This window comes from Procambarus clarkii, chromosome 25 (genome assembly GCF_040958095.1).
Source record: "Procambarus clarkii isolate CNS0578487 chromosome 25, FALCON_Pclarkii_2.0, whole genome shotgun sequence".
NCBI classification, from domain to species: domain Eukaryota; kingdom Metazoa; phylum Arthropoda; class Malacostraca; order Decapoda; family Cambaridae; genus Procambarus; species Procambarus clarkii.
This window is the reverse complement of record NC_091174.1, coordinates 31,315,833-31,343,447: the sequence shown is the minus strand read 5'-3', so window position 1 is coordinate 31,343,447 and position 27,615 is coordinate 31,315,833. Positions and strand designations below refer to the sequence as shown.

General features: G+C 43.6%; 1 protein-coding gene across 1 annotated transcript in view; it reads right to left on the bottom strand.

Annotated features, from left to right (window-relative positions):
* Window positions 1-27,615, bottom strand: part of LOC123756312 (dynein beta chain, ciliary-like) — a 225,836-nt gene that overhangs the window by 51,759 nt on the left and 146,462 nt on the right. Inside the window, exons 14-16 of the mRNA XM_069331027.1 lie at window positions 27,224-27,324; window positions 10,375-10,676; window positions 5,757-6,036 (exon numbers count right to left, since the gene is read on the bottom strand). Of these exons, the coding sequence (XP_069187128.1) occupies window positions 5,757-6,036; window positions 10,375-10,676; window positions 27,224-27,324 (683 nt within the window). The remainder of the gene's footprint in view (window positions 1-5,756; window positions 6,037-10,374; window positions 10,677-27,223; window positions 27,325-27,615) is intronic.

Here is a 27,615-nt window from a genome sequence, read left to right as displayed (position 1 = left end):
ACTTGCCTAGTCTCAGGTGGAAAATAGCAAACAATAATATTATACCAGGAAATCTATCAGGACCTAACCAACCACAGATTAGAGAACTACTTAGATTCTGTGACAAATTTTCACTCAATCAGCAGATATCGGAGCCAACGAGAAATGAAAATATTCTAGATCTGGTCTTTACGAACAATGAAGACATTATCAGAGACATTACGATATCAGATACCACATACTCAGATCACAAACTCATTGAAGTGCAAACGACCATCAATACTCAGAATAGACCTAAAACGTTGATAAAGCGAGAGGGGCTATTCAGTAAATTCAATTTTAATAATAAAAGGATAGACTGGGAGATAATAAACAGGGAACTTACAAACATTCCATGGGGAACTGTTCTAAATAATACAAGTCCTACAGAAGGAATAGAAAAACTGACTTCAGAAGCGTATCAAGTCTGTCTGAAACATGTTCCTTTGAGGAAAGCCAGAAAGAGATCTAACGTAGAAAGAGAACGCAGACGACACTATAAACGCAGGAAAAAACTAACGGAACTGCTTATGCAGACACGAATTTCCCGTCAAAGAAGGAATAATTTAAATAGGGAGATTGAAGAAATCGAGCGGAAATTGAAACATTCATATGAAACTGAAGAAAGGCAGTTAGAACAGAAAGCAATTCAGGAAATAAAGAAAAATCCAAAATATTTCTTCTCATATGCGAAATCAAAAGCAAAAACCACTGCCAGTATTGGACCGATTCGTACAAGTGAAGGTTCATACACGGAGGATGACAAAGAAATTAGTGAAATCCTAAAAAAGCAGTATGAGGACATGTTTAGCACTCCAATAAACAACATGAAGGTGGAAGATCCAGACAATTTCTTTATGCGGGATATTCAAACCCCTGTAAATATAACTGATATAAACACGAGCGCACTAAATTTTGAAAAAGAAATTGAAAACATGCCCATGCACTCGGCCCCAGGTCCAGACTCATGGAATTCAATATTTATAAAGAAATGCAAAGTGCCGGTAGCACAGGCACTCAGTATAGTGTGGAGGAAGAGCTTGGACACGGGGGAGATACCAGATGCACTTAAAGTAGCAGACATAGCCCCTCTACACAAGGGAGGGAGCAAAGCATTGGCAAAAAATTATAGACCAGTTGCACTAACATCGCACATCATAAAAGTATTTGAGAGAGTGATTAGGAGTCAGGTCACCAATTTCATGGAGACCAATGACCTTCACAACCCAGGCCAACATGGATTTCGAGCGGGAAGATCGTGCCTCTCACAGCTACTTGAGCACTACGACAAAGTCACTGAGGCATTAGAAGAGAAACGGAATGCTGATGTGATATACACGGACTTCGCAAAGGCTTTCGATAAATGTGACCATGGCGTGATAGCACACAAAATGAAGTCAATGGGAATAACCGGTAAAGTAGGACGCTGGATACTCAGTTTTCTGTCAAACAGGACTCAGCGAGTAACTGTCAACCATATAAAATCTAGTCCAAGTGCAGTGAAAAGCTCTGTACCTCAGGGTACAGTCCTTGCACCGCTGCTTTTCCTTATTCTCATATCAGATATAGACAAAAATACAAGTCACAGCTTCGTATCATCCTTTGCAGATGACACAAAAATCAGTATGAAAATTACCTCGGCTGAGGACATTGAAAAACTTCAAGCTGATATTAATAAAGTTTTCGACTGGGCATCAGAAAATAACATGATGTTTAACAGTGATAAATTCCAGGTACTCAGGTACGGTAAAAATGAGGACCTTAAACATAATACAGAGTACAAAACACAATCAAATGTACCCATAGTAGGAAAACAGCATGTAAAGGATTTGGGAATAATAATGTCTGACGACCTAACGTTTAAGGAGCATAACCAAGCAAATATTGCGACAGCCAGAAAAATGATAGGATGGATTACGAGAACTTTCAAATCCAGGGATCCCATCACAATGGTTGTACTCTTCAAGTCACTTGTGTTGTCCCGTCTTGAGTACTGCTCAGTACTCACTTCCCCCTTCAGAGCAGGAGAGATTGCTGAAATAGAGGGAATACAGAGAACATATACGGCACGCATAGACGCAATAGAGCACCTAAATTATTGGGATCGTCTCAAAGCCCTCCAAATGTACTCACTAGAAAGAAGACGAGAGAGATATCAAATAATATACACCTGGAAGATACTGGAGGGCCAAGTACCAAATCTACACAGTAAAATAACAACGTACTGGAGTGAACGACATGGAAGAAAATGTAGAATAGAACCAGTGAAAAGCAAAGGTGTCATAGGCACAATCAGAGAACACTGTATAAACATCAGAGGTCCGCGGTTGTTCAACGTCCTCCCAGCAAGCATAAGAAATATTGCCGGAACAACCGTGGACATTTTCAAGAGGAAACTAGATTTGTTCCTCCAAGGAGTGCCGGACCAACCGGGCTGTGGTGGGTATGTGGGCCTGCGGGCCGCTCCAAGCAACAGCCTGGTGGACCAAACTCTCACAAGTCGAGCCTGGCCTCGGGCCGGGCTTGGGGAGTAGAAGAACTCCCAGAACCCCATCAACCAGGTATCAACCAGGTATCATATTGCGAATCAGACAGAGACAAACTCCGAAGACAAAAATCGAACCACCTCCAAAAAATCGGCACCAGGCACATCCCAAAACTTGACATAGAACTCAATCAGAAACCCATCCGACCCCGGAACCTTACCACGACGAAAGGACTGTACAACCCCCCAAAGCTCCGAAGAGCTAACCTCCCGCCCAAGACCCACACAATCCATTTCCGACAACCCTGCTGTACAGTGTTGGAGGAAGGACCCCATCAACCCCTCATCCCCCGCAAACCGCCCCATACAAAGACTCCAATTGTCAGACCACCCGTGTTCGACAAAACCGAACCATCCGGCCGATGAAGACCTGCCAACAGAACAGAGGCACGACCCACCCGGTCCCTTCAGTCCCTTCGCAGTAAAAACTGTGAGAGCTTCTCACCACAGAACTGCTCCTCCACCCTAGCCCGCATATGTACCCCCTCAGCCATCTCCTCCCGCAGCCCACAAATGAGATACTTACACACCGAGAACCTATCTAAACCCTGATTTAGCAACCCATACAGGCGAAATAACTGTGCCTGCAAGACCCGGAACAGACCAAACCTTCCCGCCGCCTCCCGCTTCGCCAGCACCCGAAAAAAGACCGACATTCCACCTTAGTCCACTCCCACCATTCCAGAACCGAGGGAAACGCCCCCTTCTGAGCGGCCAAGACAGCCCACCGGGCCTAGAACTGGGCACATACAACCGGGCAATTCAGCAACCCACAATTCAGCTTCCACCAGCCACGGCCAACCCGCACCTGGCTGCGAATCCCCACCTGCAACACCACCATGCAATGGTCCGAGAACCCCACGGGAACCGTCTGCAACGAAAAAACAGACCCCACCCCCAGTAGGCACGAAAAACCGATCAAGGCGAGAGCAAGCCCCACGCGAGACACAGGTGTACTCCAAAGGATCCTCTTGCAACACAGGTACATCCCGAAACCCGCAACTCTTCAAGGTAGCAGCCAAAGCCGGCGAGATATTTACCGGACGAAGACTATTGTTATTCCGCGCCGACGTAATACAATTAAAATCTCCCCCAAAAATCATCTCCCTCGTATCGTGCCGCAAAAAAATGCAGTACATCATGAGAAAAGAAAACCTCCCGGTCCTGCCTCTGCACAGTCCCAGACGGCGCGTACACGTTCAAGAGAGAGACCTCAGACCCCAAAAAGAATACCCGAACCAACAGCACCCAACTACCCTCGTCCATCTCGGTGTAAAGCACGGAAATCGGGGCCCTCTTAGAAAGCAGGATCAACGTACCCCCATGCAAACCACGCGAAGGGTTTAACACCACCGTAAACCCCTCAGTCAACACATGTAACAACCCCACCTCCTGCACAAAAGTCACATCCACCCTCCAATGTTGTGCTGACTGCACATAATATGTTATGCTAACAAGACATTATAGGTTTTGTGGACTGGCCTTTATGTGTTGTGCGGAATGAACATTATATGATGTGCTGACTAGACATTATATAGTTTGTTGACTGGACTTATATGTTATCTTGACTGGACATAATGTTGTGCTGATTGGTCATTAGCTTTTGTGCCGACTGGGTATTATAAGTGGTTCTGTCTGGAAACTAAAATGATTTACTGACTGGATATTATATATTGTTCTGACTGGACATTATGTGTTGTGATGACTGGACATTATGTGTTGTGCTGATTGAACATTATGTGTTGTGCTGATGGGATATTATATACAATATGGTGACTGGACATTATATACAATATGGTGACTGGACATTATATGTTGTGCTAACTGTATATTATGTGTTGTGCTGGGAGTTGCTCCTGAGCTACCGTGCAGTGAGGACGTGTCGCCTGCTCGCTCCGGTAGTTTAAGGTGGTTGCCGTTTTCGCCGGCAGGGGGTGCGGGTGTCTCTACCCTCCCTGCTGTTCCTGGTGGTGTGGACGTGGCGCTTTTACGATGGGCGGCCCTCTTCCCCCTGTCGTGAGGGTAAACTCCATTGGATTGGAGTTTACTGGCCGTGCTGGATACCCGCTGGTGGACGTGGTATTGAGTGCCATGCTTCGTGTCCTGGTTGGGGACGTATATGGCATTGAGCTGGTAACTGCTCACCGTGTTGTTGTCAAGTTTGTGGGTGAGGCGGTGTACCGTGCTTTCTTACGGAGGTACGAGGGACGTACTTTGCAGCTACAGGACGGCACCGGGTCTGTGACAATTTCAGACCGTAATGGTGCTGTGACGTATGTCAGTGTTCATGGCGCCCCAATGGAGTTTCCTGAAACTCTCCTCCGGCGATTCTTCCAGAGGTACGGCTCCGTCGTCAGTGTGCGGATGAACTCACTGTCGTCTGGCACGTATTCGGGTGTGAAGACCAACATTCGGACCCTCGGGATGCGACTGATGTCGGACATACCGTGCTCTGTCCGGCTGTTGGGGTACTACGTGCATGTGTTTTATGCCCGGCAACCCCGTACTTGCTTCCGGTGTGGCTTGTTGGGGCATCAGGCTGCCGGGTGTACTGCTGTTCCGGTCTCTCCTGTGAACTTGTTCCGTGAGGAGGATTTCCCGCCGCTCCCTCTGGAGGAGGACTCCGGGGGTGAGGAGGTGAGCGTCCCGTTCGCTGCTGTGGCTCCCCCAGTGTCACCCGACGTTCCCCCGGTTGTTGCAGACCATCCTCCGGGTGTTGCGGTGCCGTCGGATGTTCCTCCTGACCATGTCTCTGGCCCTGCTGTTCCCGTGGACCTTCCTGGTGATCCCTGCGGTGCGTCGCCGTCGGCTTCCTCGTCTTCGACTGTGGACCCTGGCCCTGCGTCCTCCCCTCGGGTTCCTCCTGTGCTGGGTGCTGGGGTGGCTGCGGTGCCTCCTGCTGTGTGTGGTCCGGTTCTCCCTGTGGTAGAGGCTGCTGCCGTTCTCCGACGGGCGTCGGTTCACCCGGTTCGTGAGGCCCGTGGTTCTGGGTCCGCCTCCTGCTGTGAGGATGTGCGGCCAGTGCCCAAGCGGTCCAGGCGTTCTTCTACTGCTTGGGCTGATGCAGAGAACTCCGACGCAGGTGGAACTTCGGGAGATGATGTGGCGCCTCCGGGTGCTTCGCGCTCTACGTCGCTGGTGGTGGCTGACGTCCATGTATCTGCTGTTGACGATGTTTGTACCTATGATTTACCTCCTGTTCTTTCTCCTGCAGAAGGTTCTCCGCAGTGGGGGGGTGGTCGCTCCTCCTGACGTCGATGGTGAGAGTTCTGGTGCGCGCCGAGGCATCAAGCTGGTACTGAAGAAGGATGCCAAGCGTGGGGGGTCCCGGCAGGAACAACGTCCGGTGGTTGACGCGGAGCGCTGTGGGGCGGCCGAGGAGGCTCCCAGTGCGCTGCCCATTGCCCGGCCTCGTGGGAAGGAGCCTCTCCCTCTCGTCTTGGCCTCCGGAGTGGCGCATGATGCGCAGCATCCTTTGCAGTTTGATATTATTGACCGCGTGCACCCTGTTCCGTGGTGCCCTTCTTCCATCTGGGTACAGCGGGCTCGGTGTTTTGTTGTGGGTGTGCCGGAGTTGATGCCTGATCCTCGTACTGTTAATACTGTGCCTTTTCCGGATGACGTCATGTTACTGTGGGAGGCGTATTGTGTTCGGTTCCCGGCAGCGGAGTGGCCGGTTAAGTATGAACAATTTGAGTAGTCTGTGTGCTTGCTATGACCTGTGGTTTGTTTGCAATGTATTGTACCTATTGTGCGCCCTTCAGGCCGGTGTTGTGTTTTTCATGACTGTTGTTTTGTTGTATTTATTGTATTTCCGTTATCCTTCTGTCCAGTATTGTTGTTTATTTTTCCTGTGTTTCATTGTGTTAATGTTCATTGTTGTGATTTTGTTGTCGGCCCTTCAGGCCGGTATTTAGTGTATTTGTGTTACTTTGTGTTAATTTGCTTTGTGCTTCTGTATTTTTTTGTTGTCTGATTGTTTGTTATTGGTTTCTTATTTTATTATATTTATTGTATTGTATTTATTCGCATGTTCGCATGTAAAAATAAAAAAAAAAAAAAATGTGTTGTGCTGACTGGACATTATATGTTGTGCTAACTGTATATTATGTGTTGTGCTGACTGGACATTATATGTTGTGCTAACTGTATATTATGTGTTGTGCAGAATGAACATTATATGTTGTGCTGACTAGACATTATATGTTTTGCTGACTAGACATTATATAGTTTGCTGATTGGACTTAAATGTTTTCTTGACTGGACATAATATATTGTGCTGATTGGTCATTAGCTTGTGTGCATTCTGGGTATTATAGGTTGTTCTGACTGGACACTAAAATGTTTTACTAATTGGACATTATATATTGTGCTGACTGGACATTATGTGTTGTGATGACTGTACATTATGTGTTGTGATGACTGGACATAATATTTTTTTTGACTGGACATTATGTGTTGTGCTGACTGGGCATTATATGATGTGCTGACCGGACATTATGAGTTTGCTATCTGGACATTATGAGTTGTGCTGACTGGACTTTATATATTGTCTTGACTGGACATTATATGTTGTCCCGACTGGACATTATATGTTATGTTGGCTAGACTTTGTGTTGTGCTGACTGGACATTATGTGTTGTGCTGACTGGACATTATGTGTTGTGATGACTAAACATTATATTTTGTGCTGACTTGACAATATATGTGGTGCTGACTGGAAATTATGTGTTGTGCTGACTAGACATTATGTGTTGTGATGACTGTACATTATGTGTTGTGGTGACTGGACATTATGTGTTGTCTTGACTGGGCATTTAATGTTGGGCTGATGTAACATTATACGTTGTGCTAACTGGTCATATAATGTTGTGCTGACTGAATATTGTATGTTGTGCTGACTGGAATTTATATGATGTACTGACTGAACATTAAGTGTGTACTGATTAGAAAATACATGTTGTGCTGACTGGATTTAATATGTTTTGCTGACTGGACATTATGGTTTTTTCTGAGTGGACAATATATGTTGTGCTGACTGAACGTTATAGGTTGTGCTGAGTGGACGATATAGGATGTGTTGACTGGAAATTATATCTTATGCTGACTGGATATTATATTTTGTGCTGACTGGTCAATATATGTTTAGGTGACTGGATATTATGTGTTTTGCTAAAGTTACATTTCATGTTGTTCTGATTGTTCCTTATATGTTGTGCTGATTGGACATTATATGTTTTGCTTACAGGACATTATATATTGTGCTGACTGGACATTATAGGTTATACTGACTGGACATTATATATTGTGCTGACTGGACATTATGTGAGGTGCTGTCTGAACATTACGTGTTGTGCTGACTGGACATTAGGTGTTGTGCTGATTTGACATTGTGTTTTGTCCTGGCTGGACATTTTAAGTTGCGCTGACTTGTCATTATATGACGTACTGACTGGACATTATGTGATGAACTGACTGGACATTATGTTGGTGTGGACTGGACATTAAATGTTGTGCTGACTGGACATTAAAGGTTGTGCTGAATGGACATTAAAGGTTGTGCTGACTGGCAAATATGTGTTTTACTGATTGTACATTATAGGTTGTGCTGATTGTACATTATAGGTTGTGCTGACTGGACATTTTATGTTGTGGTGATGACGTTATATGTCGTGCTGACTGGTCATTATATGTTCTGCTGACTGGACATTATATTGTGTGCTGATTGGACATTATATTTTGTGCTGACTGAACATTATATCATGTACTGGACGTTGTGTGTTGTGTTGACTGGTCATTATATATTGTGCTGACTTTGACATTATGCGATGTACTGACTGGACATTGTGTTGGTGTGGACTGGACATTAAATGTTGTGCTAACTGGAGGCTATATGTTGTCCTGACTGGACATTATATGTTGTGCTGACTGGACATTATATGTTGTGCTGACTGGTCAGTATGGGTTGTTCTGAGTGGACAATATGTGTTGTCCTGACTGGACATTATGTGTTGTGCTGACTGGGCATTATGTGTTTTGATGACTGAACATTATATTTTGTGTCGACTTGACATTATATGTGGTGACATTATGTGGTGTGCTGACTGGACAATATATATTGTGCTGATTGGGCATTACATGTTGTGCTGACTATCTTCTTGAGGTTATCTTGAGATGATTTCGGGGCTTTAGTGTCCCCGCGGCCCGGTCCTCGACCAGGCCTCCACCCCCAGGAAGCAGCCCGTTACAGCTGACTAACACCCAGGTACCTATTTTACTGCTAGGTAACAGGAGCATAGGATGAAAGAAACTCTGCCCATTGTTTCTCGCCGGCGCCCGGGATCGAACCCGGGACCACAGGATCACAAGTCCAGCGTGTTGTCCGCTCGGCCGACCGGCTCCAGACATAATGTGTTGTCCTGACTGGACATTATATGTTGTGCTGACTGGATATTATAGGTTGTGCTGACTGGACATTATAGGTTGTTCTGACTGCATATTATATGATGTACTGAAGAGATATTTTTTATTGTGCTGACTTGACATTATATGTTGTGTTGACTGGGCATTATATGATGTACTGACAGGACTAATTGTGCTCTGCTGACTGGAAATTATATTTTATGTACTGATTGAACGTTATGTGTTTTGCTGATTGGACATTATATGATGTGCTGACTGGACATTATGTGTTGTGCTGACTGGACTTATTATTTTGTGCTGACTTGGCATTAATGTTGTGCTGACTGGATATTATGTATTGTGCTGACTGGATATTATATGTGGTGATGACAGAACATTATGTGTGGTATTTACTTGAATATATGTATAGTATTTAGTGTAGATTATATGTGTTGTTGCCTGGACAATATATGGTGCCGACTGGACAATACATGTGGTGATTATTGGATAATGCATGTGATGTTGAATGGACAATTTATGGGTTGTTACTAGGCATTATATTTGATGACATTACGGTACATGTGGTACATATTGAACATCATATGTGATGCTGTTAGTACAGTACATGTGGTACATATTGAATATCATTTGTGATGTTGTCTGTTCAGTACTAGTGGTACATATTGAACGACATATGTCATGCTGTCTGTACAGTACTTGTGGTACATATTGAACATCAAATGTGATGCTGCTGTTTGTACAGTACATATGGTACATATTGAACATCATATGTGATTCACAGTGAAATCACATTGACGTGAAGTATCAATGAGAAAATCAGTAAGAGCCATGAAGAGGATTCGAGCCCGCACACCTTTTATACCCCCCAATCAAACACTCTTGACCACTACACAATGACATGGTCAAAAGCAATGCAACCTGGGATTCCACTGAGTCTTCTAGGGGGTCCTGAGGCTTCCAACTGAACCCCAATCAGGTTTTCATGCAATGCCCCCCCCCCCCTCATGCATCCTCGTTTATAGTCCACAAGTCCTACCTCCAATGCTTCTCCAACTCCACAGAGCACGGGGAGCAATGCATGAAACCCTGATTGGTCTTCAGTTGGAAGCCTCAGGACTCCTAAAGTATTAATTGGGATCCAAGGTTATAATGCTTTAGACCATGTTGTAGTGTAGCACTCTAAGGCGTTTGCTAAAACCAAAAGCAAAACAAATAAGAACAGAGTTCAGAAACTGCTGGAGCAAGACAAAACCTGCAACAATGGAACTACGCTGAATAAATCAACACACACCAGCCCGCCTCACCACCTCACACTGCCACCCAGCCACATCCCCTGCCGCTCCAGATCTTGGAGCAACCACTAAAGATCTTTCCCCTGCCGCTCCAGACGTTCTCGCTCTTGATGTTGCAGGGCCCAGCACCTCTCTTGATGTTGCAGGACCCAGCACCTCTCTTGATGTTGCAGGACCCAGCACCTCTCTTGATGTTGCAGGACCCAGCACCTCTCTTGATGTTGCAGGGCCCAGCACCTCTCTTGATGTTGCAGGGCCCAGCACCTCTCTTGATGTTGCAGGACCCAGCACCTCTCTTGATGTTGCAGGGCCCAGCACCTCTCTTGATGTTGCAGGACCCAGCACCTCTCTTGATGTTGCAGGACCCAGCACCTCTCTTGATGTTTTGGCAACTCCCAACTTTCCCACAAAGCGTAAAGGTACCCAGAGCAGTGCCACAAAACGAATGAAGTTATATAAAGAAAAAAATGCCAGTGAAAATGACAATGACAGTGACAGTGAGAGAGAAATTAAACGGGTATGGATGGCCAATACATAACCTCGATAGAGCCGTTTTCCACCGCCGGTTACGGTGGTAGGAGGAAGGCCATGGGGGCACACACTACTCTTAAGAGCACACAGCTTGTTACCAGTAACAGAAGACCAACGACCCTGCCCCTGCCAATGGGCATGGTTTGAGAAATGAATAACTGGGCAGAAGTCGAAATAATGAACACCTTTGTTGGAAATAGGACAAGTGCGGATAGCCTCCGTAGTGGCAGCATTCGCACGCTCATTTAAGGAAACACCAATATGGCTGAGAACCCAGCAAAACTCTACTTTCTTAAATCTGCTGGAGATAAGAAAGAGCAAATGTTGAATTTCGACTACCACAGGATGGACTGGATTAAATAACTCTTAGAGCCATGAGGGCATTGCAAGGGTCAACGACAAAAGAAGATTGACAGCGAGAAAGCAGTTGATGAAAAACATTCAAAATCGCATAAAGTTCGGCCGTGAAGATGCTAGTCTCCGGGGAAAAGCGACACATAAAGGTGTGGTCAGGAAATACAATGGAGTAGCCTGGTTGATACCTGGTTGATGGGGTTCTGGGAGTTCTTCTACTCCCCAAGCCCGGCCCGAGGCCAGGCTTGACTTATGAGAGTTTGGTCCACTAGGCTGTTGCTTGGAGCGGCCCGCAGACCCACATACCCACCACAGCCCGGTTGGTCCGGCACTCCTTGGAGAAATAAATCTAGTTCCTCTTGATGATGTCCACGGTGGTTCCGACAATATTTCTTAAGCTTGCTGGGAGGGTGTTGAACAACCGTGGACCTCTGATGTTTATACAGTGTTCTCTGATTGTGCCTATAGCACCCCTACTGTTCTTCACTGGTACTATTCTGCATTTTCTTCCATATCCAGTATCTTCCATTTTCTTCCACTCCAGTACGTTGTTATTTTACTATGTAGATTTGGTACTTGGCCCTCCAGTATGTTCCAGGTGTATAATATTTGATATCTCTCTCGTCTTCTTTCTAGTGAGTACATTTGGAGGGTTTTGAGACGATCCCAATAATTTAGGTGCGTTATCGTGTCTATGCGTGCCGTATATGTTCTCTGTATTCCCTCTATTTCAGCAATCTCTCCTGCTCTGAAGGGGAAAGTGAGCACTGAGCAGTATTCAACACGGGACAACACAAGTGACTTGAAGAGTACAACCATTGTGATTGGATCCCTGGATTTGAAAGTTCTCGTAATACATCCTATCATTTTTCTGGCTGTCGCAATATTTGCTTGGTTATGCTTCCTAATCCATTCTGAGCTGTGGCTGAGAGCACGGTCGACATATGCGTTAACAACACTCCTCTTGTACCTGTCTGGGCAGTCGCTGTTGGCATTTAGGCACATTCCTATGTTTGTTTCCTTAGTGTAGACTGCAGTGTGGAAACCTCCGCCCTTTTCCATGACTGTTACATCTAGAAAGGGCAGCTTCCCATCCTTTTCCATCTCGTAAGTGAAACGCAGCACGGAACTCTGCTCAAATGCCTCCTTCAGCTCCTGCAGATGTCTGACATCAGGTACCTGTGTAAAAATGTCGTCAACATACCTGCAGTATATGGCCGGTTTCAAGTTCATGTCGACTAAGACTTTTTGATCGATGGTACCCATGTAGAAGTTTGCAAACAGGACACCTAGGGGAGAACCCATGGCGACCCCATCTACTTGCTTATACATGTGCCCATCCAAGGGCACATATATGCCCATATAAGCAAGTAGATGGGGTCGCCATGGGTTCTCCCCTAGGTGTCCTGTTTGCAAACTTCTACATGGGTACCATCGAGCAAAAAGTCTTAGTCGACATGAACTTGAAACCGGCCATATACTGCAGGTATGTTGACGACATTTTTACACAGGTACCTGATGTCAGACATCTGCAGGAGCTGAAGGAGGCATTTGAGCAGAGTTCCGTGCTGCGTTTCACTTACGAGATGGAAAAGGATGGGAAGCTGCCCTTTCTAGATGTAACAGTCATGGAAAAGGGCGGAGGTTTCCACACTGCAGTCTACACTAAGGAAACAAACATAGGAATGTGCCTAAATGCCAACAGCGACTGCCCAGACAGGTACAAGAGGAGTGTTGTTAACGCATATGTCGACCGTGCTCTCAGCCACAGCTCAGAATGGAAGCAAGTCGACGAAGAACTCTGTAGGGTAAGGCAGGTCCTAGTCAATAACGGCTTCTCCAATGGTTTCGTCGAAGACATCATAAGAAGGAAAGTGAAAAGCCATGCAACCTCTGAAGAGACAACTAACACAACACCTATACCCCCTATTAGACTATTTTACAGGAACTTCTTTCCACAGCTCATAAAACGGAGGAAAGGGTCCTGAAAGATATTGTTAATAGAAACGTTATCCCTACAGACAAAAATCAGAGGATACAACTGACGATTTACTATAAAAACAGAAAAACGGCCAGCCTACTCATGAGAAACTCTCCAGACACAAAACAGAACGCTTTAAAAGAGACTAACGTCGTCTATGCCTTCAAATGCCCACTTGGGGACTGTAAGCTCCAAAAAACCCAGTATATAGGCAAGACAACAACATCTCTTTCTAGGCGTTTAACGATGCATAAGCAACAGGGCTCCATTAAGGAACATATAATCTCTTCCCACAACCAAACCATCGCCAGAGAAATCCTAGTAAACAACACAGAAATCATCGATAGATACAGCGATAGCAGGCGGCTTGACGTTTGCGAGGCACTACACATCAAGAAGTCAACACCAGCAATCAACAGCCAATTATTGCACAACTATATTCTACCCACCTCAAGACTCCGCTCCAATATAGAAGCATCAAGAAATATGGACCAATAGGCTTTCTACAAACACTTCTATTCAATATCCATTGTTTCGTGTTCTGTCTTGTGTTGATGAAATTAATACCCTATTAATACCCTTGTTCTGTCTTGTGTTGATGAAATTAATACCCTATTAATACCACATTTTGTTCTGTCTTGTGTTAATGCCACATCACCCCTTCCACCTCACTCAAATGTAGATATAAAATCGGAGATACGTAAGTTCTATTCAGTTGTGTATTTGTGAACTAAAGTTTTTGAAAATGTAATAAGTTTACGAAACGCGCCCGTGTCGCGTCAGACTAGAAATAAAAATGAATTTTGGAGAATTGATTTTGATTTACCTCCAACAGTGAAGCGTAATGTACGAAAGATTGAGAAAATTCGTGTTAGAATTATTAATCTTACTTTTTCGGTCATATTTAATAATATATGTCTACAGGAAAGACTGCTACCCAAAATATACTAATATATATATATATATATATATATATATATATAATATATATATATATATATATATATATATATATATATATATATATATATATATATATATATATATATATATATATATATAATATCCAAGACATGAGGGTGTCAGTGATTAACCCCCAAACGTTTTAGTAGAATATTCATACAAAAGGGGCTTACCAAAGAGCGACAAAAAGGGACGAAGAACGACCTGCTTCTGAGTAAGAGTCATAACACAAGTCTTAGATGTAGAGAACTTTAAGTCAAGATTGGTGGCCCAAGACGACACGGCATCAATCGCAAATTAATGCCGCCGTTGGAGGAGGAGGCAAGTCATCACTTTGGCAGCAGAGGGTAAGATCGTCAACATAGAGAGTTGAGAAAATCCAATGTGAAGCTAAGAAAGAAGACCATTGGGTAACTAGGAAAAAATAGAGTAGTGTTCAGAACACTATCTTGTTGTATACCGTCGTATTGCCGAATAGAGGCAAAGAGAGAGGGTGGTACCAAGCTTTATTCTAAAGGAACGACTAGAGAAAAAGCTCTGGAGGAAGAGAGGGAGAATGCCATGTAGGCCAAAAGAATGGATTTGGAAGAGAATATGGTATCTCCAGGTGGTGTCATACGTCTTTTCTAGGTCAAAAAGGACAGCAACAACGGAGGTCATCGCAGCAAAGGCAGTACGAATCCACCAAGTTCACTAAGACATCAGTTGTGCTGGGACACTTGCGAAAACCAAAATCAGAAGAGGAGAGGTGGTGATAGCGTTCCAAGAACCACATCAGATGGACATTGACCCTGCATCCAAAAAGATTGCAGACGCAACTAGCTAGGACAATAGGACGGAAGTCCTTATGGGATATCCTTAGAGAACCCGGTTTTCAAATAGGAAGAACAACCGCCTCAAGTCAATTCTCGGGGACTGACGACGACTTCCAGATTAGGGTATAAAAATTCAATTAATGCTGAAAGGTGCATTGGAGGGAAATGGTGAAGCACCTCATAATGAATGTCATTATGTAGGTTCTACGGCCCACTGGCGTAGAACCACAGAGGGCCAGAGCAGACTGGAGTTCCGTGAGAGAGAAAGGGGCATTAGAGGGAAGCTGGAGATGTGGGCTAAAATATAAGGGACAATGATTCAATATAAGGGAGATTCAAATAGGGACTTACGAGAAAGGAAAGAGGGAGAAAGATGTGAACCGGGGCTAACAGCGAAAAGTGTGAACTCAGTTCGGATGCGACCACACCGGATCTGCCACAATAGAACCATGGAGATGAAGGAACTGGTGAGACATCTGGCACAAACTCACTTACTATCTTACGGATTTTCTTCCAGCTCTGAGGGAGACGAGTGTCAATCGTAATGATCTTGAGATGATTTCGGGGCTTTTTAGTGTCCCCGCGGCCCGGTCCTCGAACAGGCCTCCACCCCCAGGAAGCAGCTCGTGACAGCTGACTAATTTCAGGTACCTATTTTAACTGCTAGGTAACAGGGGCATAGGGTGAAAGAAACTCTGCCCATTGTTTCTCGCCGGCGCCTGGGATCGAACCCAGGACCACAGGATCACAAGTCCAGCGTGCTGTCCGCTCGGCCGACCGGCTCCCTGGTGGAGACATAAGATTTCCACCTTTCACGCTTTAGCGGTATAGATGGCTCTACGGCTACCGCACTTACCTTCCGAAACAAAATAAAAGAATCAGCCGTCCGTAGGTGTCGGTGTTTCTTCAGGCTGCACGCTTGCAGCGGACAACCCGAGCACAGTCTGCATTCCACAAGGGAACGCACTTGAGTGTGCCCTGGAGGTAGAGCGAGGAACAGAGCAGAGAGCAACATAGAAGATGGTTTCATGAAAAAGGAGGCGGGCTCGGGAAAGAGCCAAATCAGAGAGGTCGGAAAGAGTAGTGTGTAGGGCAAATAAATTCCTGTCAGCATTGGCAAACTGCGACCTAGGGAAGGAGTGGGGAAGGTGAAAAGAGGAGGTGAAAAGGATGGGAAAATGGTCACTGTGATGGAAGTCATCATAAACCCGCCACGTGAAATCAAAATAAAGAGAAGATGAGCAGAAAGAAACATCAAGACAGGAAAGGGTGCGAGTGCATGAGTCAACATGAGTGGGTTCACCAGAATTCAGAAGAGATGGCATGATTTTAACGCTCAGAATTTAGGAGACGGCAAGAGTTTAACTGTCAGCATGCCTTAGAGGTTATGTAGACAGTTAAAATCACCCAAAAGGAGCATAGGCACCGGTAATTAGTCCAACAGGTGTTTAAGATCAGGAAGAGAGAGCATGAGATTTTTGGGGACATAAATGGAACCGATTGTGTACCATTTACTCACAAAGATACGGGCCGCAGAACACTGAATGTGCGACTGAAAAAGTAGGGGGACGAAGGGAATATCATTACGGATCAAGAGACCAGTAGAGTTATGAGCCCCACAAAAGTTGTAGTGGGAAAGAGAAAGGAATAACTGCGGAAGTGACCAGGATGGATGCTAAGCATCGGCTCCTAGAGACAGACACAAAGCGGTGAAAACTGTATGATCAGAAGTTGGAGTTCATAGAAGCTGGCATAAAACAATGAATATTCCATTAACGAACAGACATTCTCAAAAAATACAGATAACAGAAACAGAGATAACAAGGGAGAAACCAAGGCAAAGAAGAACACAGTATACTAAATAAGATCAAGATCAGGGTCAGAGAAATCGTGGTTATGGGGCAAAGATAAATCTAGCAAAGATGATGAAGTTAAGGGAGCGGGAGCATGGGCCAGAGGCGGACTGACACAATCCGGAATGAGAGAGGGGCGGTCAAGGAAATCGGAGGGAGGAAGGACAGAATCAAGGGAGTGCACGTGATCAAGGGCAGCATCCGAGAGAGAGAATGAAGGACCATGGGAACCTCTATAGCTGGGTCAGGCGACTGTCAGTGAAATGGGAGGGTTGCAAGGATATAGTCGGAAGCGAAAGGCGAGGAATATAGCGATGCCCTCTTACCCGCCAGTGAGGAAGAAGTAGAGGAGCCAGGTAAAGGTTTCTGACTTAGAGAGACTAGCGTACCAGCAGCAATGTACTGGGCAACAATCAACAGGAGAGGGAGAATGGAAGCTGTCAACATGAAGATTTCCAGGAGGAGGATGTACAACGCCCTAGACGGAAATGCATTGTGGAGAGCCAAAAGACAGAGGGGAGTTCTAAAAGAAGGATTAGGGCGATAAGGGGAAGAAGGCACAGGAGACAGGGAAGACTGGGAAGGAAGGAAGCACCAGGTGGAGAACCATGAGGAAGACCCACTGGCCTAGAAGGCAAAGGAATAGAAGATGGGGAGGTGGTGGAGGTGTCGGGGTTCAAAGCCTGGAAACAGTTGCAGAACTTTTAAAGTGGTAGAGGGCGAGGAGGAGTGGAACGCCATAAACGAGCATAAGATATGCCTGAGAAAGAGGAAAGACAGCAAACCTGGCGTCTCGGAAAAAAGATAAACGATCGCGATGTTTCAAATTAAGGATGACTTCCTCAAATTTGTAATGCACACACGCGTGGGAGAAGGCAGGAATGGCGTCACTGCAATTAATGCAGTGAACTTGGAAAGACGAGCACTTCGTCTTAGAATGACCCGAGGCTCCACACAAGGGGCATAGAGGCACCTTACTTGTGCACATGAAGGGACCAGCCCCGAGTCTCCCAACCGAGTGGTTGGGAGGAACCAGCCCTTGATGTGGTACTTTGAAGTTTTACCAAGAGGGGCCGAGAGTTGTAGCTCCGGCGCATTGTGAGGGTCACTGAAGTCATGTGAGAGAGTGAAAGACTAATAGTGAGGTCCCTAAACATTAGGGTCGGCAAGTGAGGTGGGGCCCAGAGCTAATTACCAGGGCGTGTAGCTGGAAGGCACCCCTGTTAGGTAGACTGAGTAACAAAATAATTGTATATAGCGTCACAGGTAAATTGACCAGTGATGGAGATCCAGGCAGTTCGAGAACAGTTGAGCTACTGGCACATGGTGCAGGAGTTCCCAGACGTCGTCAGACAGATGAGTCTCCAAGTTCCAGATTCGCTAGGCGAAACAGAACAGGTATAATGACGTTGCGTGAGGCGAGAGGCTGAGAGGGTGCTGATTGGTACTTGGTTCTCAATGGGAAGGCCGGGTTGTCTGGTGGGTGGAACCCCTGTTTGGTAGAACTGGGAAGTCTTCTGGTTAGTCGATGGGAGCTGAGGTGATGGATGCAGTGTCAGATGCGCCGGTGGAGGTAGTGGAGGGTTCGGCTTGCTTGAGTTTAGCCAGTTTCTGGATGAATTCTTGTCTGCGGGGGCAGTGAAGGAAGTCGCAGGGTGGGTTCCTTTGCAGAGCAGGCAGCATAGTGTCTGACCTGCAGATTGTGTAGTGGTGGTCCTTGTCGCAGAGACTGCATTTCTGGACTCGATGCTGGCACTTGTTGGTGGGGTGTGAGCACTTGTAGCACTTGAAACTTTGTTGTATTTCGTAGAAGCGTTCCTTCACACGGTAGGGTGGGATCTTGATGCCAAAGCAACTGAATCCTTGCATGGTGGATTGGGTAGCTGCGGCCTAGTTGGTGAAGGTGATCTTCATGGTTAGGCACTTGCCGTCGGCACCTTCAAGGAGGGAATCAGAGAATGCTTTAGTTTTCTTCTCGCATGCTATTGGCGATACCATCCACGCCCATGACTGTGACCCATTTGCTTGTCTCGCTGATGAAGACTTCTTGCGGCTTGGAATGGGTATGGGAAGTGGGTACGGAGTTTCGCGTCAAAAATGCCGGCGTCGTGGTCTGTTAGTCGTTCAAGGTTCGTCTCGCTCTCGAAGTATAGTATAAGATCCTTTCCTTCCTGGTTCATGTAAATTGGTCTAAGCCTGCGATGTCTTTGGGGATCCTGAGGAGGTCGCTCCTGTATGAATGCGTGGCCGTCGAGTGGGGTAGTCTTGACTTACAATCGTCTGTGGCCCATTGTATCCACCCCTTCAATGGGTAGCAGTGGCAGTGGATATCTTGTGGAGTCAAGCTTGTTCTACCCGACAATACACATAACATTAGGAGGCCTTCCGTCTTTTCCGTGAATGTAAAGGATGAGAGTGGGGGCTGACCTCCTAGGTAATGCACCTTGCCAACTATCACACGGTGTGGAAGTTGACCGCCTGCTCTGGTGGCGAGCGTGCAGAAGACCTTTTCTGTGATTACAGATGAGGTACTGTTATGAAAATTCCCAACACAAACATTTATTTTAGTGGAACTGGATTTATCATTACGTGGAGTAGGATACTGTGAATAATTTTGAACAAGCCTCGAAGAGACGGATCCACGGATACATCACATGATTATATTTGAATGATACACCACTCAAAGACTAGGCAGTAAGTAGCCCATAGGCTACTATTAATATGAACGGGAGAAGTATGTTTTGTATTACCTATTATCACAAAGGGATTGACTATTTCCAGGTAGTATATGTATATATTATATATATATATATATATATATATATATATATATATATATATATATATATATATATATATATATATATATATATATGCGAACAAGCCTGAATGGTCCCCAGGACAATATGCAACTGAAAACTCACACCCCAGAAGTGACTCGAACCCATACTCCCAGAAGCCAAGCAACTGGTAGGTACAAGACGCCTTAATCCACTTGACCATCACGACCGGACAAAATGAGGTGATAGCCGAGGCTATATGAACCACCCCACCGCCGGCACTCGGATAGTTATCTTGGGCATAGCATTTTACCAAATCACCTCATTCTTTGGGGCATTCAGGCTTGTTCGCATTTGTGTTCCTCACGTGTGCCCCAAAGAATGAGGTGATTTGGTAAAATGCTATGCCCAAGATAACTATCCGAGTGCCGGCGGTGGGGTGGTTCATATAGCCTCGGCTATCACCTCATTTTGTCCGGTCGTGATGGTCAAGTGGATTAAGGCGTCTTGTACATACCAGTTGCGTTACTTCTGGGAGTATGGGTTCGAGTCACTTCTGGGGTGTGAGTTTTCAGTTGCATATGTCCTGGGGACCATTCAGGCTTGTTCGCATTTGTGTTCCTCACGTGTGCCCCAAAGAATGAGGTGATTTGGTAAAATGCTATGCCCAAGATAACTATCCGAGTGCCGGCGGTGGGGTGGTTCATATAGCCTCGGCTATCACCTCATTTTGTCCGGTCGTGATGGTCAAGTGGATTAAGGCGTCTTGTACATACCAGTTGCGTTGCTTCTGGGAGTATGGGTTCGAGTCACTTCTGGGGTGTGAGTTTTCAGTTGCATATGTCCTGGGGACCATTCGGGCTTGTTCGCATATATATATATATATATATATTAGTATATTTTGGTAGCAGTCTTTCCTGTAGACATATTTTATTAAATATGACCGAAAAAGTAAGATTAATAATTCTAACACGAATTTTCTCAATCTTTCGTACATTATGCTTCACTGTTGGAGGTAAATCAAAAATCACTTCTCCAAAATTCATTTTTATTTCTAGTCTGACGCGACACGGGCGCGTTTCGTAAAACTTATTACATTTTCAAAGACTTCACAAATACACAACTGATTAGAACTTGCGTTTCCCTGATTTTATATCTACATTTGAGTGAGGTGGGAAGGGTGATGTGGCATTACATTTGAGTAAGGTGGGAAGGATGATGTGGCATTAGAGGATATTAATAGGGTATTAAAAGTATCAACACAAGACAGAACACGAAACAATGGATATTGAATAGAAGTGTTTGTAGAAAGCCTATTGGTCCATATTTCTTGATGCTTCTATATTGGAGCGGAGTCTTGAGGTGGGTAGAATATAGTTGTGCAATAATTGGCTGTTGATTGCTGGTGTTGACTTCTTGATGTGTAGTGCCTCGCAAACGTCGAGCCGCCTGCTATCGCTGTATCTATCGATGATTTCTGTGTTGTTTACTAGGATTTCTCTGGCGATGGTTTGGTTATGGGAAGAGATTATATGTTCCTTAATGGAGCCCTGTTGTTTATGCATCGTTAAACGCCTAGAAAGAGATGTTGTTGTCTTGCCTATATACTGGGTTTTTTGGAGCTTACAGTCCCCAAGTGGGCATTTGAAGGCATAGACGACGTTAGTCTCTTTTAAAGCGTTCTGTTTCGTGTCTGGAGAGTTTCTCATGAGAGTTTCATATATCTACTCAAATGTAGATATAAAATCAGGGAAACGCAAGTTCTAATCAGTTGTGTATTTGTGAAGTCTTTGAAAATGTAATAAGTTTTACGAAACGCGCCCGTGTCGCGTCAGACTAGAAATAAAAATGAATTTTGGAGAAGTGATTTTTGATTTACCTCCAACAGTGAAGCATAATGTACGAAAGATTGAGAAAATTCGTGTTAGAATTATTAATCTTACTTTTTCGGTCATATTTAATAAATATATATATATATATATATATATATTATATATATATATATATATATATATATATATATATATATATATATATGTCGTACCTAGTAGCCAGAACGCACTTCTCAGCCTACTATGCAAGGCCCGATTTGCCTAATAAGCCAAGTTTTCATGAATTAATTGTTTTTCGACTACCTAACCTACCTAACCTAACCTAACCTAACTTTTTCGGCTACCTAACCTATAAAGATAGGTTAGGTTAGATTAGGTAGGGTTGGTTAGGTTCGGTCATATATCTACGTTAATTTTAACTCCAATAAAAAAAATTGACCTCATACATAACGAAATGGGTAGCTGTATCATTTCATAAGAAAAAAATTAGAGAAAATATATTAATTCAGGAAAACTTGGCTTATTAGGCAAATCGAGCCTTGCATAGCAGGCCGAGTACGACATTCTGGCTACTAGGTACAACATAATATATATATGTATGTATATATATACATATATATGTCGTACCTAATAGCCAGAACGCACTTCTCAGCCTACTATTCAAGGCCCGATTTGCCTAATAAGCCAAGTTTTCATGAATTAATGTTTTTTCGTCTACCTAACCTACCTAACCTAACCTAACCTAGCTTTTTTTGGCTACCTAACCTAACCTTACCTATAAATATAGGTTAGGTTAGGTTAGGTAGGGTTGGTTAGGTTCGGTCATATATCTACGTTAATTTTAACTCCAATAAAAAAAAATTGACCTCATACATAGAGAAAAGGGTTGCTTTATCATTTCATAAGAAAACAATTATAGTAAATATATTAATTCAGGAAAACTTGGCTTATTAGGCAAATCGGGCCTTGAATAGTAGGCTGAGAAGTGAGTTCTGGCTATTAGTCTATGTGGGTGGGGACGAGGACAGGTTGACGAGTTTAGCAGTTACCAGGGAGGATGTTCTTAAACAAATAGTAAAACTCAAACCAAACAAATCCCCAGGGCCGGATGAAGTGTTTGCTAGGGTGCTTAAAGAATGCAAAGAGGAGCTTTGTGACCCACTGTCAACCATATTTAATAAATCAATAGAGTCAGGCAGAGTGCCAGAGTTTTGGAAAGTTGCTAATGTGATACCAGTTTTTAAGAAAGGAGATAGATCACTTGTATCTAACTATCGACCAATTAGCCTAACGTCTATTGTGGGAAAGTTACTCGAATCTATAATAGCAAATAAAATTCGTCTTCATCTTGAAAAACATAAATTAATAATTGAGTCGCAACATGGTTTTATAAATGGCCGTTCATGTTTAACAAATTTGTTATCTTTTTATTCTAGCATTGTTGAGGCAGTTGATAGTGGTAAGGATTGCGATGTTGTATACCTTGACTTTAGCAAAGCTTTTGATACAGTGCCACATGAAAGACTGATTAAAAAAATAGAGTCTCATGGTATTGGGGGTGCTATATTAAGCTGGATTAGGGCATGGCTATACCAAAGGAAACAGAGAGTTAGTATAAATGGAATCAAGTCAGAGTGGGAAAATGTTGTAAGTGGAGTGCCTCAAGGCTCTGTCCTGGGACCTCTGTTGTTTATAATATATATAAATGATTTAGATTCAGGTTTGAGTAGCAACATTTGCAAATTTGCCGATGATACGAAAATCGGTAGGGAAATTAATTCGGAGGAGGACTCACTATCACTTCAAGTTGATCTAGATAGGGTTTTGAAATGGTCAAAGGATTGGCAGATGCAGTTTAATGCTGATAAATGTAAAGTTCTGAGGTTAGGTAATGATGATAGAGTTACAAGATACGAGCTAGATGGTGTTGTGATTGCGAAGTCGGATTGCGAAAGGGATCTGGGAGTTATGATTAGTAAGAATTTAAAACAAAAGGATCAATGCATAAATGTTCGTAATAAGGCAAATCGGACACTTGGATTTATTAATCGCAGCGTTAGTAACAAGACACCTGGTGTGGTTCTCAAGCTATATCTTGCTCTAGTTAGGCCCCATTTAGATTATGCAGTTCAGTTTTGGTCGCCATATTATAGAATGGATATAAATTCACTTGAACGTGTCCAGCGTAGGATGACTAAGTTAATTCCCCAAATTAGAAATCTTTCATATGAAGAAAGATTAACAAAGCTTAAGTTGCATTCACTGGAAAGGCGAAGAGTTAGGGGTGACATGATAGAGGTTTACAAGTGGATGAATGGACATAACCGGGGGGATATTAATAGGGTATTAAAAGTATCAACACAGGACAGAACACGAAACAATGGATATAAATTGGATAAGTTTAGATTTAGGAAAGACTTGGGTAAATACTGGTTCAGTAACAGGGTTGTTGATTTGTGGAACCAATTGCCGCGTAACATTGTGGAGGTGGGGTCCCTCGATTGTTTCAAGCACGGGTTGGACAAGTATATGAGTGGGATTGGGTGGTTATAGAATAGGAGCTGCCTCGTATGGGCCAATAGGCCTTCTGCAGTTACCTTTGTTCTTATGTTCTTATGTTCTTATGTACTAGGTACGACATATATATATATATATATATATATAATATATATATATATATATATATATATATGTCGTACCTAATAGCCAGAACGCACTTCTCAGCCTACTATTCAAGGCCCGATTTGCCTAATAAGCCAAGTTTTCATGAATTAATGTTTTTTCGTCTACCTAACCTACCTAACCTAACCTAACCTAGCTTTTTTTGGCTACCTAACCTAACCTTACCTATAAATATAGGTTAGGTTAGGTTAGGTAGGGTTGGTTACGTTTGGTCATATATCTACGTTAATTTTAACTCTAATAAAAAAAAATTGACCTCATACATAGAGAAAAGGGTTGCTTTATCATTTCATAAGAAAAAAACTATAGTAAATATATTAATTCAGGAAAACTTGGCTTATTAGGCAAATCGGGCCTTGAATAGTAGGCTGAGAAGAGAGTTCTGGCTACTAGGTACGACATATATATATATATATATATATATATATATATATATATATATATATATATATATATATATATATATATATATATATATATATATATATATATATATTATTAAATATGACCGAAAAAGTAAGATTAATAATTCTAACACGAATTTTCTCAATGTTTCTTATATTCTTTTTCACTGTTGATGGTAACTGAAAAATTAATTCTCCAAAATTCATTTTTATTTCTAGTCTGACGTGACACTTGAACGCGTTTCGTAATAACTTATTACATTTTCAAAGACTTTTTATTTACACACACACAACTATAACCTGCAAACACTTAAACAGAGTTCTTACTGTGCAATGATTTAAACAGCTTTCATTTTTCATTTTATACCCGTATTTTGCGTGAGGTGATATGTTACAACAGTTTTGGATGAGGTGAACAAAACTTTCAACACAGGATAGAACACGAAACAAGGGGGTTTTAGACTGCAGAAGGCCTATTGGCCCATATTTCTTGATGCTTCTATATTGGTGCGGAGTCTTGAAGTTTTTAGAATGTAGTTGTGCATTAATTGGCTGTTGATTGCTGGTGTCAACTTCTTAATGTGTAGTGCCTCGCAGATATCTAGCCGCCTGCTGTCGCTGTATCTATCGATGATTTCCATGTTTTTTGTTAAGACTTCTCTGGTGATGGTCTGGTTGTGGGAAGAGATTATATGTTCCTTAATGGAGCCCTGTTGCTTATGCATCGTTAATCACTTGGAAAGAGATGTTGTTGTCTTGCCTATATGTTGAGATTTTTGAGGCTTACAGTCCCCAAGTGGGCATTTGAAGGCATAGACGACGTTGGTCTCTTTTAAAGCGTTCTGCTTTGTGTCTGGAGAGTTTCTCATGAGTAGGTTGGCAGTTTTCTTGGTTTTATAGTAGATCGTTAATTGTATCTTCTGATTTTTGTCTCTAGGGATAACGTTTCTATTAACAATATCTTTCAGGACCCTTTCCTTCGTTTTATGGGCTGTGGAAAAGAAGTTCCTGTAAAATAGTCTAATAGGGGTACAGGTGTTGTGTTAGTTGTCTCTTCAGAGGTTGCATGGCGTTTCACCTTCCTTCTTATGATGTCTTCAACGAAACCATTGGAGAAGTCGTTGTTGACTAGGACCTGCCTTACCCTACAGAGTTCTTCATCGACTTGCTTCCATCCTGAGCTGTGGCTGAGAGCACGGTCGACATAAGCGTTAACGACTCTCCTCTTGTACCTGTCTGGGCAGTCACTGTTGGCATTGAGGCACATTCCTATGTTTGTTTCCTTAGTGTAGACTGCAGTGTGGAAACCTCCGCTTCTTTCCATGACTGTTACATCTAGAAAGGGTAGCTTCCCATCCTTCTCCATCTCGTAAGTGAAACGCAACACAGAATTCTGTTCAAATGCCTCCTTCAGCTCCTGTAGATGTCTGACATCAGGTACCTGTGTAAAAATGTCATAAACATACCTGCAGTATATGGCCGGTTTCAATTTCATGTCGACTAAGACCTTTTGCTCGATGGTACCCATGTAGAAGTTCGCAAACAGGACACCTAAGGGAGAACCCATGGCGACCCCATCTACTTGCTTACACATGTGCCCATCCGGGCTCAAGAAGGGTGCCTCTTTAGTACAAGCTTGGAGTAATTTCTTTAGAATGTTTTCTGGTATGTCAAGAGGAGTACAGGCCGGATCACGATACACTCTGTCTGCTATCATCCCGATTGTTTCATCCACAGGTACGTTGGTAAACAGTGATTCTACGTCCAACGAGGCTCTTATCCCTGTGGCCCGTGTGCCCCGCAGTAAGTCAACAATTTCCTTTGGAGACCTCAGGCTGAAGGTGCAAGGGACATAAGGAGTCAGCAAGCCGTTGAGTCGCTTCGCCAGTCTGTACGTGGGTGTGGGTATCTGGCTGATGATTGGCCGAAGTGGGTTTACAGGCTTGTGTGTCTTGACATTTCCATATGCGTATCCAGGTTTGTATTTCTCAATATTCTTTGGCAGGTGGAGTCCGGATTTCTTGGCGTTCACAGCTTCGATCAATTTGTTGACCTTTGCTTTCAATACAGCCGAATTGAATGAGGGTCAGAAATCGGCACATAAATGAACATGAATATAATTTCGTCCACGATTAAGCCCCATACCTCTCATGATGCTACAATTAAAGGATATGACACCCGTCCAGACCTCTGCCAGGTACCCCCAAGGGTACATAGTGGATGCACCCAAAATATTAAGATTGACCATGCAATTGTCACTTTAAGAACTGTCATTCCGTCGAGATCGGGCTCAGCAACAAAGGCAAAGTCTGACAATAAAAACGTCCCCTCGCTCAACGTCAGGTGCCACAGTTCTACAGGTGATAGAAAGTGCTTCCCCAATCACCTGACGTCAAAACAGAAGATATCGGAAAGAATATTCAGGATCGGCCGAGTCGGCAGGAAGGAACAATCAGAAAGGAGAAGAGGTGGGGAAGAAAAATGAAACATGAGGAAGAGGTAAAAGCAACCAGCGAAATTAGTGAAAACAGCAGCAAGAACATAAGGCTTCAAATGGAAAGAAGACATGCTGTCCCATAGAGCATCACACTCCGACAGCCGCCCACTAAGCCCCCTCATGACGACAAAAGGCTGGAAAATGATGGAGATTATACAAACAAATCACCGAATTCTTCCGTGTACGACTTAGATAAACTCAGAGTTGGGCTCCTGATCTCTGAACGGGTCACTATTTGTTTGTTTCTACAGTACCGCAGTTCGGCTTCCATTGTCAAGCGTTGAATCAAATGTACATATCCTTCTACTATTTTTAAAAGTTTTTTGAATCCTCTTAAAAACTGCATTTTTATAATCTGTAGTGAAAGGCATAAAAAAATTAAATATTTTTCAGATATCAGCAGGTAAGCAAAGACAAATTGTCTGCAATATAGGTAGTTATTTAATATATCTACATGCATGCGTATCTTCGTGTTTTTGTTCTAAACATGTTAGTAGCTTAGTTTATTGTGCCAGAACCTTGGAAAGTCAATCATTTATCACAAAGTCTGATAAGAAATGAAGACAGAAGACAAAATAGAGGTTTGGTTTTACTAATAAGAAAACCTGGAGAAAATATCCTGACATGAAGGAGGAAGCACCGACCT